Raw genomic sequence first — 13,874 nt, forward strand, 5'->3', positions numbered from 1 at the left:
TTATCTTCAATTTCAAGCGCGAGTTCTCGACTGAGAGTAGCCACAAAATTGATACTATTAATAAATGATGTGTCTGTACATTAAAGCTATTAATATTTTTACAGAAAATCTGTAAATTGGAATGAATAACATTTTATTTCCGTTACGAGGTTCGTAACATCTGAAAACCATTCATGTTTTTAGAAAAAAAAAAAAAGAAAGAAAAAGTATCCTAAAATATAGGGCTGGGCAATTCATCGAAAAACAATCAAAATCGACATTTAAAGCCTATAATCGACCAAGTTTTTCCAGGTCGATTTTTTTGATTACTTTCTCTACTGCATGTGGAGTCACATGATCCCGGCTGATTTATACTTCTGTGTCGAGCGCACGCATATAGTCAGGCGCAGCCTTCACACAGTTGCATACCCACGCACCTCTCAAAATATGTTTTATTTTGTTTACAAAAGTTTTTATTTTCACTTTTTTATTAGAAAACTTTGTTTTAGGCAATGTGTGTTTAAATTTCAGCTGTTTAACTTTGATCTTCAATAGATAATCATAGATATGGTGTGTTTCCTTCAATTATTTTAAAATCAAGCAATGCACCCTTCATTCAGAAATCTTTCACTTGTAACAGTTGAGCATATTTATTGTACAAAACTAGTCAGTGAACTATGAAGGCAAAAAAACTTAGAAATTAAAAAAAAAAAATCTTTCATTAATCGTGATTGAGTTACATTGTTTGATTGAGGTTTTGATTTTAGGGCCAATCGGCCAGCCCTACAATGATAATCCTCAATGGTTGATCATCCTCACTTATACAATATTTTATACGATTCATATAACCAATATGGTGGATATGCATTTTTACAAAAAAATATATATATATCAATATACCAACACACACATCAATAAAAGTGTTCTTTCATGATTTCTCTAACTGAAAAGACAAGTTAAAGTTGTATCAATTTACAAACAACTAAAAGTTATTTTCAGTTACCTTTAGTTTCTACACACACTACTCCTTGTATATTAACAGATGTTAACACTTCAATATGTTCCCTCTGCCACGGCACTTGCTATTGCTGCTACAGCTTTTGACCGCTGGGTGACGCTTTAACCATAGACTTCGTGCCCTAATTAATCAACATGCAATTTTCAGCTTTGCCTTTTCAAAATGCTACACTGTAAAACCCAACAGTCAACTTTATCAAATGAAATGAGTGTAGATAACTCAAAATTTTTCTCATTTGAAAAAAGTTTTGAACTCAGTGCTGAAGGTAATGAGTTAATTTAATACATCATTACTTTAACTTAAATGGAGCAAGTTCACAGTACTCATATAGATTCGTTTTTAACCAACTCAGTTGGTTTGAGTTCCCCTCATTTATTGGGTTTTACTGTGCTCAAATTGCTTCATTTACTCAAATGGATTAAGTTCACAGTACTCATTAGGACTATTTTTTAACTTAAATGGTTTGTTGCAATCGGTTTCCTCAAATGGTTTGAATTACCTTAACTGTTTAGGTTTTACAGTGTAGATAAGACGGTATGTTTGTGTACCTTATGCACAAGTACTGTATGTGATGTGATGTGTTCAATTTAAATATAATTTTATTTGGTTGTTTTTGTTTCCTTGCATGCTTTTACACTATACTATACATTGTAAAACCTGTGAATTTAATTCGTTTGAGTAAATGAAGCAATTTGAGCACAGTAAAACCCAATAAATGAAGAGAACTCAAGCCAACTGAGTACTGCAAAACCTAATAAGTTAAGGCAACTCAAACTGTTTGAGGAAACCAATTGCTATAAACCATTTGAGTTAAAAACAACTAATCTATATGAGGACTGTGAACTTACTCCATTTAAGTTGAAGTAATGAGGTATTTAATTAACTCATTACCTTCAACATTGAGTTCAAAACTCTTTTCAAATGAGTAGAATAAACTTTCAGTCAATTTTGAGTTAACTACACTCATTTCTTTTGATAAAGTTGACTGTTGGGTTTGACAGTGTAGGTTTTAGAAAAGATGTCTACAATACATGATTAGGCATAGCCCTAGGCTGCAAATCTAAGACAAATATAAGACTTAAGTCCTTTAGCCTTTATATTGGCAAAAATAAATTGCGTTGAGACAAAAAAAAGACGTTAAATTTCTATATCTTTAGCTTTATTTATACCATGAAAAATCTCAAACTATGTAAATTATCTAGCATTTCAAAATGTTTTGAAAACAAAAAAATATATATATATTTCATTAACAGGATTGCTTTAGGTTTGTGAACAACTTTTTAAAGTAAAGCTACAATATTTACCTGTATAATATAATCAATTCTCTTGCATTGTCATTTGTAGAGTTCTATATACTATCATTTGAATCACTGTGTTGCCATTTTGTTAGCAATGAAGTTTTTAATAATGTAAACACATTGAAATTTAGACTGACCACATGCTATTTTCATTTTAATACAGGTTAGAACAGGAATTATTGAATTTTTACACAAAATAAAACATAATTTCACTCTAATTTATATTTTATTTTCTCAGAAAAGGGATCTTTATGTAAATAAAACCATATATATCAATACAATATGATGTTGACACCAAAACATCTCCGAACACACAATGCGAGTTTACCAAACACCATTTTCTGCTACCTTACGCTAACCTCACACAATCACACCGTGCCAGACAAACACACGTTACATTGTCTGTTCATTCACACGACACCAAAAACAAGATCTAAAATCTACTTTCCTCAAAAGCGCCACGCGAAAAGTTGCAGTTGTAGGAAACAGAAATACCTCCTAGAAGTGTGATGAACCATAAAGTGTAGTTTGAGTTTCAGCCTCAGCATCTTCCCTCAAGCGCTGCTGCTGTCGAATGTGTTTTTCTACAAACATGTGCACGACATGCGCACACCCTTCAAAAACCCGCATCACTTCCTGTGTTTGGGTGTCGTTCTCAGAACATCTGACCACACATACACACACCCTGCATATACATATAAACATACACACACGTACGCATGCACACACCCTACGTATATGCACACACTTGCGCACACATTTGTTTATCTTAATGAGGACATTGCATTGACTTCCATTGTTTTTTCTATCAGGTTAATGATATGTTCTGTGGCCTGCCCTTAAACCCAGCCCTCACAAACATGAGCCAATCATTAGACACGTATAAAGCCATCTTCTGCCGGATTTGTCAGCCTTTATAACAAGTGAGGAGCAGTTAAATGTCCTGGCTAGTTAGTTGTCATCGACATTGGCATAGTAGGCCTTACATTCATATAATAGATAAAGCAGTACACACAGAAAAACACACTCATACACAATGCACTCATGCAACACACCCACCACACACAGACAACACACATTACATACACCCACACTACACACACACACACACACATACATACATTACATACACCAACACTACAAGCACACTATACACAAAGAGAAACACACACACAAACAAAGAAAAACTTGCACAGACTACACACTCACATACAACACACACAGACTACACGCAACACACACACAGAAAAACATGCACATATTATACATACACACACACACACACACACACACACACACACACACACACACTACAATATACACACAAAACCTACAAACATATGCACACACTTGCTATATAGGCAACACACACTCACACACAGAAAAATATGCACACATTACAATACATACCCTCACACAAAACACACACATTACAACACACACAAACTATAATAAACAAACTAATACACACACATAACCCACAAACACATGTACACATAACAACACACACACACAGAAAAGCATGCACACATTACAACACACACATACTACAATACACACACAAACTACAAACACACGCACACACTTTCTAAATATGCAACACACACTCGTACACAGAACAACATCCAAACATTACAATACAAACACACACACACACACACACACACACACTTGCTACATATGCAACACACATAGGAAAACAAGTACACATTACAACACACACATACTACAATACACACACAAACTACAAACACACGCACACACTTTCTACAAATGCAACACACACTCCCACACAGATCAACATCCAGACATTACAATACACACACACACAAAACACACATATACTACAATACACACACAAACTAAAAACACACGCACACACTTGCTACATATGCAACACACACAGAAAAACAAGCACACATTACAACACACACACACACACAAAACACAAACTACAATACACACAAATAAACAACAAACACACACACTTTTTACATATGCAATACACACTCACACACACAAACACACACACACAAACAAGCACACATTACAATACACACACACATACTACAATACACACGCCTAAAATACAAACACACACACACACTTTCTACATATGCAACACGCTCACACACAGAAACATGCACATATTACAATACACACAAAACACACACATTACAACACACACAAACTACAATCACACGCACACACTTTCTACATATGCAACACACACCCACACACAGGAAAAACATGTACACATTACAATACACACACACAAAAACACACACACACAAAAACACACACGCACAAAAAAACACACACACACACACACACACACACACACACACACACACACACACACACACACACACTATATTACACACACATAACCTACAAACACATGCACACAAAATATGCACACATTATAATACACGCATTACAACACACACAAACTACAATACACACACAAACTACAAACACACACACACACACACTTTCTACATATGCAACACACACTCACACAGAGAAAAACAAGAACACATTACAACACACACACACACACACATAAAAAAACAAACACAGTCACACACAGTAAAATATCCACACATTATGATGCAGACACAAACATTTCAACTCACACACACACACACACACACTACAATACTCATACAGAAAAAAACACACACTACAATGCACATACACACACACACACACACACACACTCTTAAACATATAGCACTACACACACGCACAATAAAAAGCACAAGCTACAATAAATACACACACACACACACACTCACCACATGCAACACATGCTCTAGTACAGACACAGACACTACATGCATGCACAAAAAAACAAGCACACACACACAAACACTACATGCAGCACACACACTTGACACTCAACACCCCAGAGATGGAGATGGAGGAAATCCACCCAAACACATTCACAAACACAGCACATATTAACATCAATAACCTTAAAACTTAATCAACTATATCAACTATAGTGCTGTTGCTTTAATGTTGCTAACTAAAACCACACACACACACACACACACACACACACACACACACACACACACACACACACACACACACACACACACACACACACACACACACACGCGCGCACACACACACACGCGCGCAATCTAACTGAACTAAAAAAATGAAGAAAACAAAGAAAATATATGTTAAATCATTTTTAATTTTTAGTTTAACCTGATACACCAATTATGTTTTTGTATTAACACCTTAAACATCCACATGCACGCACGCACGCACGCACGCACACACACACACATACACACACACATAGATACATACATACATACATACATACAGTATATATACACTTGACATATGCAGTGTTGTCTCACACAATGTAAGTATTTATAAAGTGTGTTACCGTGCGAAAACTCTGTTCTTGTTGCCTCTTTCCTTCCCGTACTGTACAGACTGAGCCTCCGTCCTCCCGCTGCGCAAACACACAAACACAGAGTTATACACTATAAATTATACAGTATCTACCAGATCGGTCTAAGCCGCTACTCATTAGAATTAAGAAAATATTCGTTTATTTAATTTTTAAGTCATATCACACATTAAAGTGAATTCTATATAAAATAATGGTGTACACATCAATTTCTGGACTTGCTGCATCACAAAATAAAAATATTTTAATAATTCATAAAAATATGTATATATTAAGCATGGATATATATATATATATAAATGCACGCACGCATGCCTGCAAACGCACACACGCAAACACGCCTCAAAGCGCACGCATGCACACAAATGCACGCACGCAAACGCATGCACGCAAACGCACACACACAAATGCACACACGCAAAAGCACACGCCTCAAAGCGCACACACGCACACAAATGCACGCACGCAAACACGCCTCAAAGTGCACACACGCCTCAAAGCGTTCACACGAACACAAATGCACGTACGCAAACGCACGCAGGCACACAAACGCACACAAATGCACACACGCAAAAGCATGCACGCAATCACGCCTCAAAACGCATGCACACAAATGCACGCACGCAAACGGATGCACGCACCTACACGCACACACGCCGCAAAGAGCACGCATGCAAACGCACGCACGCAGACACACAGACACACAGACTGAATGAATGAGTGTCTCTGACCAGTAGCGGAACTTGGAGCCGAGGGTGAAGTAGTGCAGGAAGAGGTTTCTCTCTGGAGGAACGGGCCGCTCCAGTCTGAAGAACGTGTGGTTCTCCACGCAGGACTTCCACAGGTTCTTACAGGCCCGATAGTTCATCATGTTGAAGCCCAGCAGAGACTCTCTGCACTCAGTCTGGACAAACACAACCAAAGACAGACAAAACATCAGCTCACAGCAGCAGACCTGACAATCATCCACTATAGTTTATCACAGTAAACAAATTACATACATGTGTGTGTGTGTGTGTGTGTATATATAAATGTATGTATGTATGTATGTGATAATAGTGATAAAAGCAACTATGATTAGAGTAATCATTTCATTTGAAACTACATACAACAAGAAAGCAACTATTTATAGTTGTCATACATATTTAGCTATTTACTATTTAATAAATGCGGCCCTGATGAACAGAATAATGTTCTTTAAAAAAAAAAAAAAAAAAAAAAAAAAACACTGACCCCAAACTTTTGACCGGTATTGTATATAAAAATATATGAATATGAAAAACAAAAATAGAAAAAAAAATTTAAAAAGAGAATATTAATTTAAGCTAGAATTTTTTATTTTAGCTAACTGAATGGCAAACGTCCACTTTCATTTCCACAAAACGTTAAAAACAGCACTAAACACAAACTAAAACCAAAAATGTTGCTATTTCAGCTATTATCTAAACATTAGGTACTTTCAGTTGTGCAAAAAATCAAGACACATGAAGCGGTGGGGAAAAACATACTTTGATACATACCAGTTCTTTTCTTAGTTGTATAAAAAACTGCTTCGATTTAAAAGATATTTTTACAATTTTAAACCTGAAACAACAGAAAGAGGACACATGAGAATCTGTATCAACAGGCCTTCACTTGAACAAAATGCAGAACTGACTTTTCCCTCACCATGGAAAGTGGTTGACTCGTACCCTGTCCTTATAGACGGAGATGCCGGCGGACAAAACTCCAACGTAAATCTCTGTGTTACAGTGGTCCTGAAATCAAAATCATCAAGAGAAAAGAAAAAACATTTACACAAGTTTTACAGTTTGCACATTTCCATTTTAAAGTCTGTTCTGATCTTATAGTTCCTTGCTATTGTTTACTTAAATATAAAGAATAACTGACAACAGTCCATTGAATTATTAGAAAAGAATGCATCTCGAGGGGCTGATTCATATGTTTTATTAACACAACAACAAGAGACAGTTTTTCTGCTTATACTATGGTTACCACACCTAAATACACTTTACAAATTACAAAATTGATTGGGTACAAATGCAAGTTTCCATTTTAAAGTCTGCTCAGATTTTAGGTTTCTTTATTGTTCCTTGCCATTTTCCGTGATGTTATGTTATTTCGAGTTGTACGTTTTGTGTAAGCAGTCTCTTTAAACAAACCAAATTCATTTAAGAGTATGATATAAATCAACCTAACTGATCTTATTAGTGTACAGTCAAATAAACAGTGAACAAAATAAAAAGCTAAGCTAAAACAAAAAATTATATTTAAAAAAAGTTAAAATAAACAAAATGCAAGATCAATCAATCATCAAAAGATCAAACAAAACAAATAAATACAGATAACGCACACAATCAAAACAAAAACAAAGTAAATAAATAAACTAATAATTGAACAAAACTAAACAAAATTCTAAAACAAAAACTAAACTAACATAAAAACCAGTCAAAACGCATAACAAAAGACAAAATAAAAAGTTGATTAAAAACAGTGTCATTTGTTTCAACTTTTTTATTTTTGTTTGAGTGTTATTATTAAATCAAAAACAGTTTTTGAATGTTTATTTAGCGGGAAATGACACTAACAGAATTTGTTTAACAATAATCAAATCAATCAAATCAATTTACATAATTGAGAAATATGGTGAGCACAGTTTTGTTTACTAACAAAAGAATACATTAAAGTACATTATTATAATACTATAGAATAAATGTTTATGAAATATTCACCATGCTAAAAGAAAACAAAAACGATGCAAACTGCAAAAGCACTAAAATAACAAAGTATGCAAAACTGAACAACCCTTAAATAATGAGTTCTTCAAAACAAAAACAATACAAAAAGCAAACAAAATTAAATGTGAAACAAAATAAAACATGCAAAATACAAAAACAAATCTAAACAAAGAAAAAATGATTAATACTAAAACGCAAAAATAAAAACAAACAAAAATTCAAAGAATATATATATATATATATATATATATATATATATATATATATATATATATATATATATATATATAAATATATATATTTTTTTAAATAAAAATACTTATAAAACTCACCCGAGCATAGTGCAATTCCACGCCGTAGAGCTCCAGCGTCCGTGCAGCATTCAAGTAGTTAAACTCGGACTGAGCTGGTGTGAGTCCACTGAGATAGAGGGACAGACTTAATCTCCAACATCCACAAACAATCAACCTCCTTGTTCCACAAATCTGTGAGTGTGAGTGTGAGTTTGTGAGTGTGTGTGTGTGTGTGTGTGTGTGTGTTCAGCTGTGAGCCCCTGTTCCTCCGTCTCCTTCGACACTCAGTTAAATTTAGAGAATAAATGATAATGGGTCCATTTAATTATTAGAAAATAATGCACACTCGAGGTGCGGATTCATCATTTTTTAGTAATCAACAGACTGGAGGACAGGTATTCTGGATATACTATGGTTACCACACATAAATACATTTTACAAATACATTACAAAATTGATTGGGTACAAATGCTGAAAAAAAAAAAACATAAAAAAATACATGAGAAAAAAATCTGTGATCTCAGAAGTCACAGATATGCTTGTGATGCTAATGTCAAGTTAAAATCCTAAGCATAACATGACTGTTTTGATGGCTAAAAGAACAGTTTTCACTATGTACAGTTAAAGTCAGAATTATTAGCCCCCCTGTTTATTTTTTCCCTAATTTCTGTTTAGCGGAGAGAAGATTTTATCAACACATTTCTAAACATAATAGTTTTAATAACTCATTTCTAATGACTGATTTATTTTATCTTTGCCATGATGACAGTAAATAATATTTGACTAGATATTTTTCAAGATACTAGTATTCACTAGGCCACAAAACCCCAGGGTGTTTTCACACCTCTAGTTTGGGAAAAGTCAGGAGAGTGGGTGTGTCCAGTTTAGGTGGGAGTGTCGGGGAAGTGAAAGAGGAAAGGTTTTGGATAAAAATGGGAGTTTCCGTTTAGGCACGCGCTGATTTTTGCAGAAGCAAAACAAACACACAGACGCAGGGGAGAAAGATAGTGACTGTGTTTACATGAACAGTATTCAAATTATTTGCCAAATCATTAATTATTTGAATGTAACTGCAGTTTGGCACTTTCACTTTCATTCAGGAACATTTTATGCATGCCCCCATGACAAACGAGATATTGCATATGAGGAACTGCAGGAAGAGTGTAGTTTCAATGGAATGTTTGATACCGCATGTCATATAAGAGAAAAAAAAACTCTGCATTTCTCGGAAACTTAGATGCACTCGATAGGTAGCGTCAGAAAGCCGTGTGTGTATAGACTATCCTGTCACAAAATGCAGTGAAAATTCTACACAATGGTAATAGTTTGATTGCAGTGGGTACATGTTTTCACTCGGAGAGCAGCATTTACAGCGGATCTTTCAGTCCATAATATTGTAGAGCTATTAACGTACTGTAAGCTTAGAAACTTAGAAATCATTTTGACTAAGGTAAGTCATTAAAAACTGAGTACTGCTGACGATACGCAACACTGACAACCCGTTTTGGCAACACAACGTGGTGTCTCTTTGCCGTCTGAAAACTGTATCAGGTAAAACAGTCTTCGAAGCTATCATGCATATTAATGAAGTGGCACCGCATACACAATAGAGCGAGCTAATTGGTTTTAAAGTCTTTCTCATGAATTAATGCTGCACGCTCAGAGACGCCACGATGTACTTCCCAGGTACAGACGTCCACTCTCCACACTGACATACATGCAAGTATCTAATCTCTGTGACGCAGCTTTAAAAATTCGTTTCAAACCGGAAGAACGAATTTGCTTGAAATTATGCAAAAACAACCAATTTTCACTTTTTTGTGTAATATATGTGTCCTAATAGTGTTTTTAGCAGTGTGGGACACATGTATGACTGTCAACAGCTCAAAAAAATGTGTTTTGGTATTTCGTGATCGTTTAAAGGGTCATTTAACATCATTTAACAGTGACATTTAAAGGCTCAATTAGGTTCACAAGGCAAGGTTGAGTAATTAGGCAAATCATTGTATAGCGATGGTTTGTTCTGTAGACTATCGAAAACAAACTTGCTTAAGAGGGCTAATAATATTGACCTTAAAATAGTTTTTAAAAACTGCTTTTATTCTAGCCGAAATATAGCATATAGGACCTTCTCCAAAAGAAAAAATATCATAGAAAATACTGTGAAAAAGTCCTTGCTCTGGTCACAATCACCAGCGATCTAATCCTGGCAAATGGCTAAAGAACTACAAATCCACTGGTATATACAATCCACTGATATATGGACTACAAGTTCCAGTCATGCACTTTATTCACACACCTGGCCTAGATCACCCATGATTGCAAACAGACACAGCAGAAGCTGTTCAGAACTAATTACAGAGTCTTTATACAACTCTCAAACACACACACATGGCTGAGTCTTGTTACACTTATGACGCGTTTTCCTTGCCTTGTTTCTGACCCTCGCTTTGTTTCGTTTGTTTACGTTGCTTGCTGCCTGCCTTTTGACCATCCGCCTGTTTTATGGCTACGACTCTGAATTTGCCTGCATACATCTGTTTGCTCCTGATTGTGACCGTTCTCAATAAACCTGCATTTGGATCCGCACCTCACTTGTCAGCATCCCACTTCACATAACAGCTCTGTTGAACATCATTTGGTAAATATTTAAAAAAAGAAAACAAACTTCAACTGTATCTGGACTATTTGTAGCACAACTGCGTTTTACAAGTGATTTTTGTTTTTATTTTATTAAAGTTCCCCAAACTGGAAGTGCATGAATGTTTGAGAATGTATTTAACACAAGGCATGATGTCACGTCTCTTACTTGTGCTCTTGGTGAAGTTTAGCGACCTCCTTTTCGAAGTCCTGCGGAGGATTGGGAATGAAGCTGTACTCCGACAGATAGCCGGACAAATGCTCAGAGTGACTGTAGTCTCCCAGTTCAGCTGAAACGCACAGAAAACAGGCACACAAACCAAAACAGTTCAATGAATCATTCATAAACACAGACACTTGCTTCCTTTCTCAACGAATCAAATGAACTGTTTGAAAGAATGATTCAATAACTCAGTCATTAGGAAAAGGACTTTCAGCATGGCGGTTTTAATGTCTCATTAATATACTCATTTTAGGTGCAATATTAACTCTTTTTTCATTCTTTTTGACAGTGAAAATAGTAAAAAATTGAGAGCAGAACATTTTTGCATGGATGCACAATATATTAGTGGCCTTATAGATATCGGTTGATAAATCAGTTATCAGTCTTTACCTTTGTTTATGAAATCATGCAGAAATCTGTATATTTATATTTATCAGCTAATATTTCAGATATTAGACTTTAAATTGAAAGAGTTATCAGTTATCTGTCTTTAGCCTTTTGTTGTTGAAATCATACAGAAATTTGTATATTTATTGGCTAATATTTTAGATATTGGCCTTTAAATCGAAAGAGTTATCGGTTATCTGTCTTTAGCCTTTTGTTGTTGAAATCATACAGAAATCTGTATATTTATATTTATCAGCTAATATTTCAGATATTGGCCTCAAAATCTAAAAAATTATCAGTTTCTGTCTTTGCCTTTTTTTGGTTTATGCCTTTTGTTGGTGAAATCATGCAGAAAAATTTATATTTATTGGCTAATATTTCAGATTTTGGCTTCCAATTCTAAAGAGTTATTGGTTATCAGTCTTTACCTTTGTTGTTGAAATCATGCATAAATCTGTATATTTATATGTATCAGCTAATATTTCAGATATTAGACTTTAAATTGAAAGAGTTATCAGTTATTGGTCTTTTGCCTTTTGTTGTTGAAATCATTCAGAAAACTGTCTATTTGAAGGGTTATTTTTAAAATATTAGTCAATAAATATACAGTTTTCTTCATAATTTCAACAATAAGATGCAAAAGACCAACAAAAAAACTTGTAAAAAGACTAATAAATGCTAATGATTTCAACAACAAAAGGCAAAAGACTGATAACTCTTAATTTGAAGAGCTATTTTTAAAATATTAGTTGATAAATATACAGTTTTCTGCATAATTTTAACAACAAAAGGCAAAAGACCAATAAAAGGCAGAAATCTTTTAGATTTGGAGGCCTATATGTAAATAATTAGCCGATAAACATACAGTTTTCTTTATAATTTCAACAATAAAATGCAAAAGACCAACAAAAAACTTGTAAAAAGACTAATGAGTGCTAATGATTTCAACAACAAAAGGAAAAAGACCAACAAAAGGCAAAAGACTGATAACTCTTAGATTTGGAGGCCAATATGTGAATTATTAGCCGATAAACATACAGTTTTCTATATAATTTCAACAATAAAATGCAAAAGACCAACAAAAAACTTGTAAAAAGACTAATGAGTGCTAATGATTTCAACAACAAAAGGCAAAAGACCAACAAAAGGCAAAAGACTGATAACTCTTAGATTTGGAGGGCTATTTTTAAAATATTAGCCAATAAATATACAGTTTTCTGAATGATTTCAACAACAAAAGGCAAAAGACAGATAACCGATAACTCTTTCAATTTAAAGGCCAATATCTGATATATTAGCTGATAAATATAAATCTAAAGAGTTATCGGTTTAACGGTCTTTTGCCTTTTATTGGTCTTTTTCCTTTTGTTGTTGAAATAATTAGCAATCATTAGTCTTTTTACAAGTTTTTTGTTGGTCTTTTGTCTTTAGTTGTTGAAATCATACAGAAAACTGTATGTTTATTGACTAATATTTTAGATATAGCCCTCCAAATCTAAAGAGTTATCGATTATCATGTCTTTTGCTTGTGTTGTTGAAATTAAGCAGAATACTGTATAATTATATTTATAGTCTAATATATTAGATATTGGCCTCTAAATCTAGAGTTGCTAGTGTTGTTGAAATCAAGCAGATATCTAGATTTATATTTATTGGCCCTTCTGATTTATATTTCAGAAATTTGCCTCTAAATCTAAAGATATATCGGTTATTGGTATTGGTCAAAAAGTCCATATCGGGGTGTCGCTGCACTTTTACATCTCAGAGCAACACTGTTGTGTTTTGTTCCTAAATTAATCTGTTTTTGAACAAATCATTTGAATGACTCATTGAATAGGTTTCTCATTAATACAAGAACC

At 34.4% G+C, this 13,874-nt stretch overlaps 1 protein-coding gene across 14 annotated transcripts in view; it reads right to left on the bottom strand.

Annotated features, from left to right (window-relative positions):
• Positions 1-13,874, bottom strand: part of ptpn4b (protein tyrosine phosphatase non-receptor type 4b) — a 66,805-nt gene that overhangs the window by 26,559 nt on the left and 26,372 nt on the right. For 11 of the 14 annotated variants that reach the window (NM_001044313.2, XM_009296096.5, XM_005173946.6 and 8 more), the window contains 6 exons: positions 11,575-11,695; positions 8,805-8,892; positions 7,403-7,491; positions 7,255-7,318; positions 6,466-6,638; positions 5,708-5,776 (listed from right to left, as the gene is read on the bottom strand). In NM_001044313.2, the coding sequence (NP_001037778.2) occupies positions 5,708-5,776; positions 6,466-6,638; positions 7,255-7,318; positions 7,403-7,491; positions 8,805-8,892; positions 11,575-11,695 (604 nt within the window). Of the gene's footprint in view, positions 1-5,707; positions 5,826-6,437; positions 6,639-7,254; positions 7,319-7,402; positions 7,492-8,804; positions 8,893-11,574; positions 11,696-13,874 lie in introns of all 14 variants that reach the window. The other 3 variants (XM_073936403.1, XM_073936402.1, XM_073936404.1) reach the window with 1 other exon arrangement.

Source organism: Danio rerio, chromosome 22 (genome assembly GCF_049306965.1).
Source record: "Danio rerio strain Tuebingen ecotype United States chromosome 22, GRCz12tu, whole genome shotgun sequence".
Taxonomy (NCBI): Eukaryota; Metazoa; Chordata; class Actinopteri; order Cypriniformes; family Danionidae; genus Danio; species Danio rerio.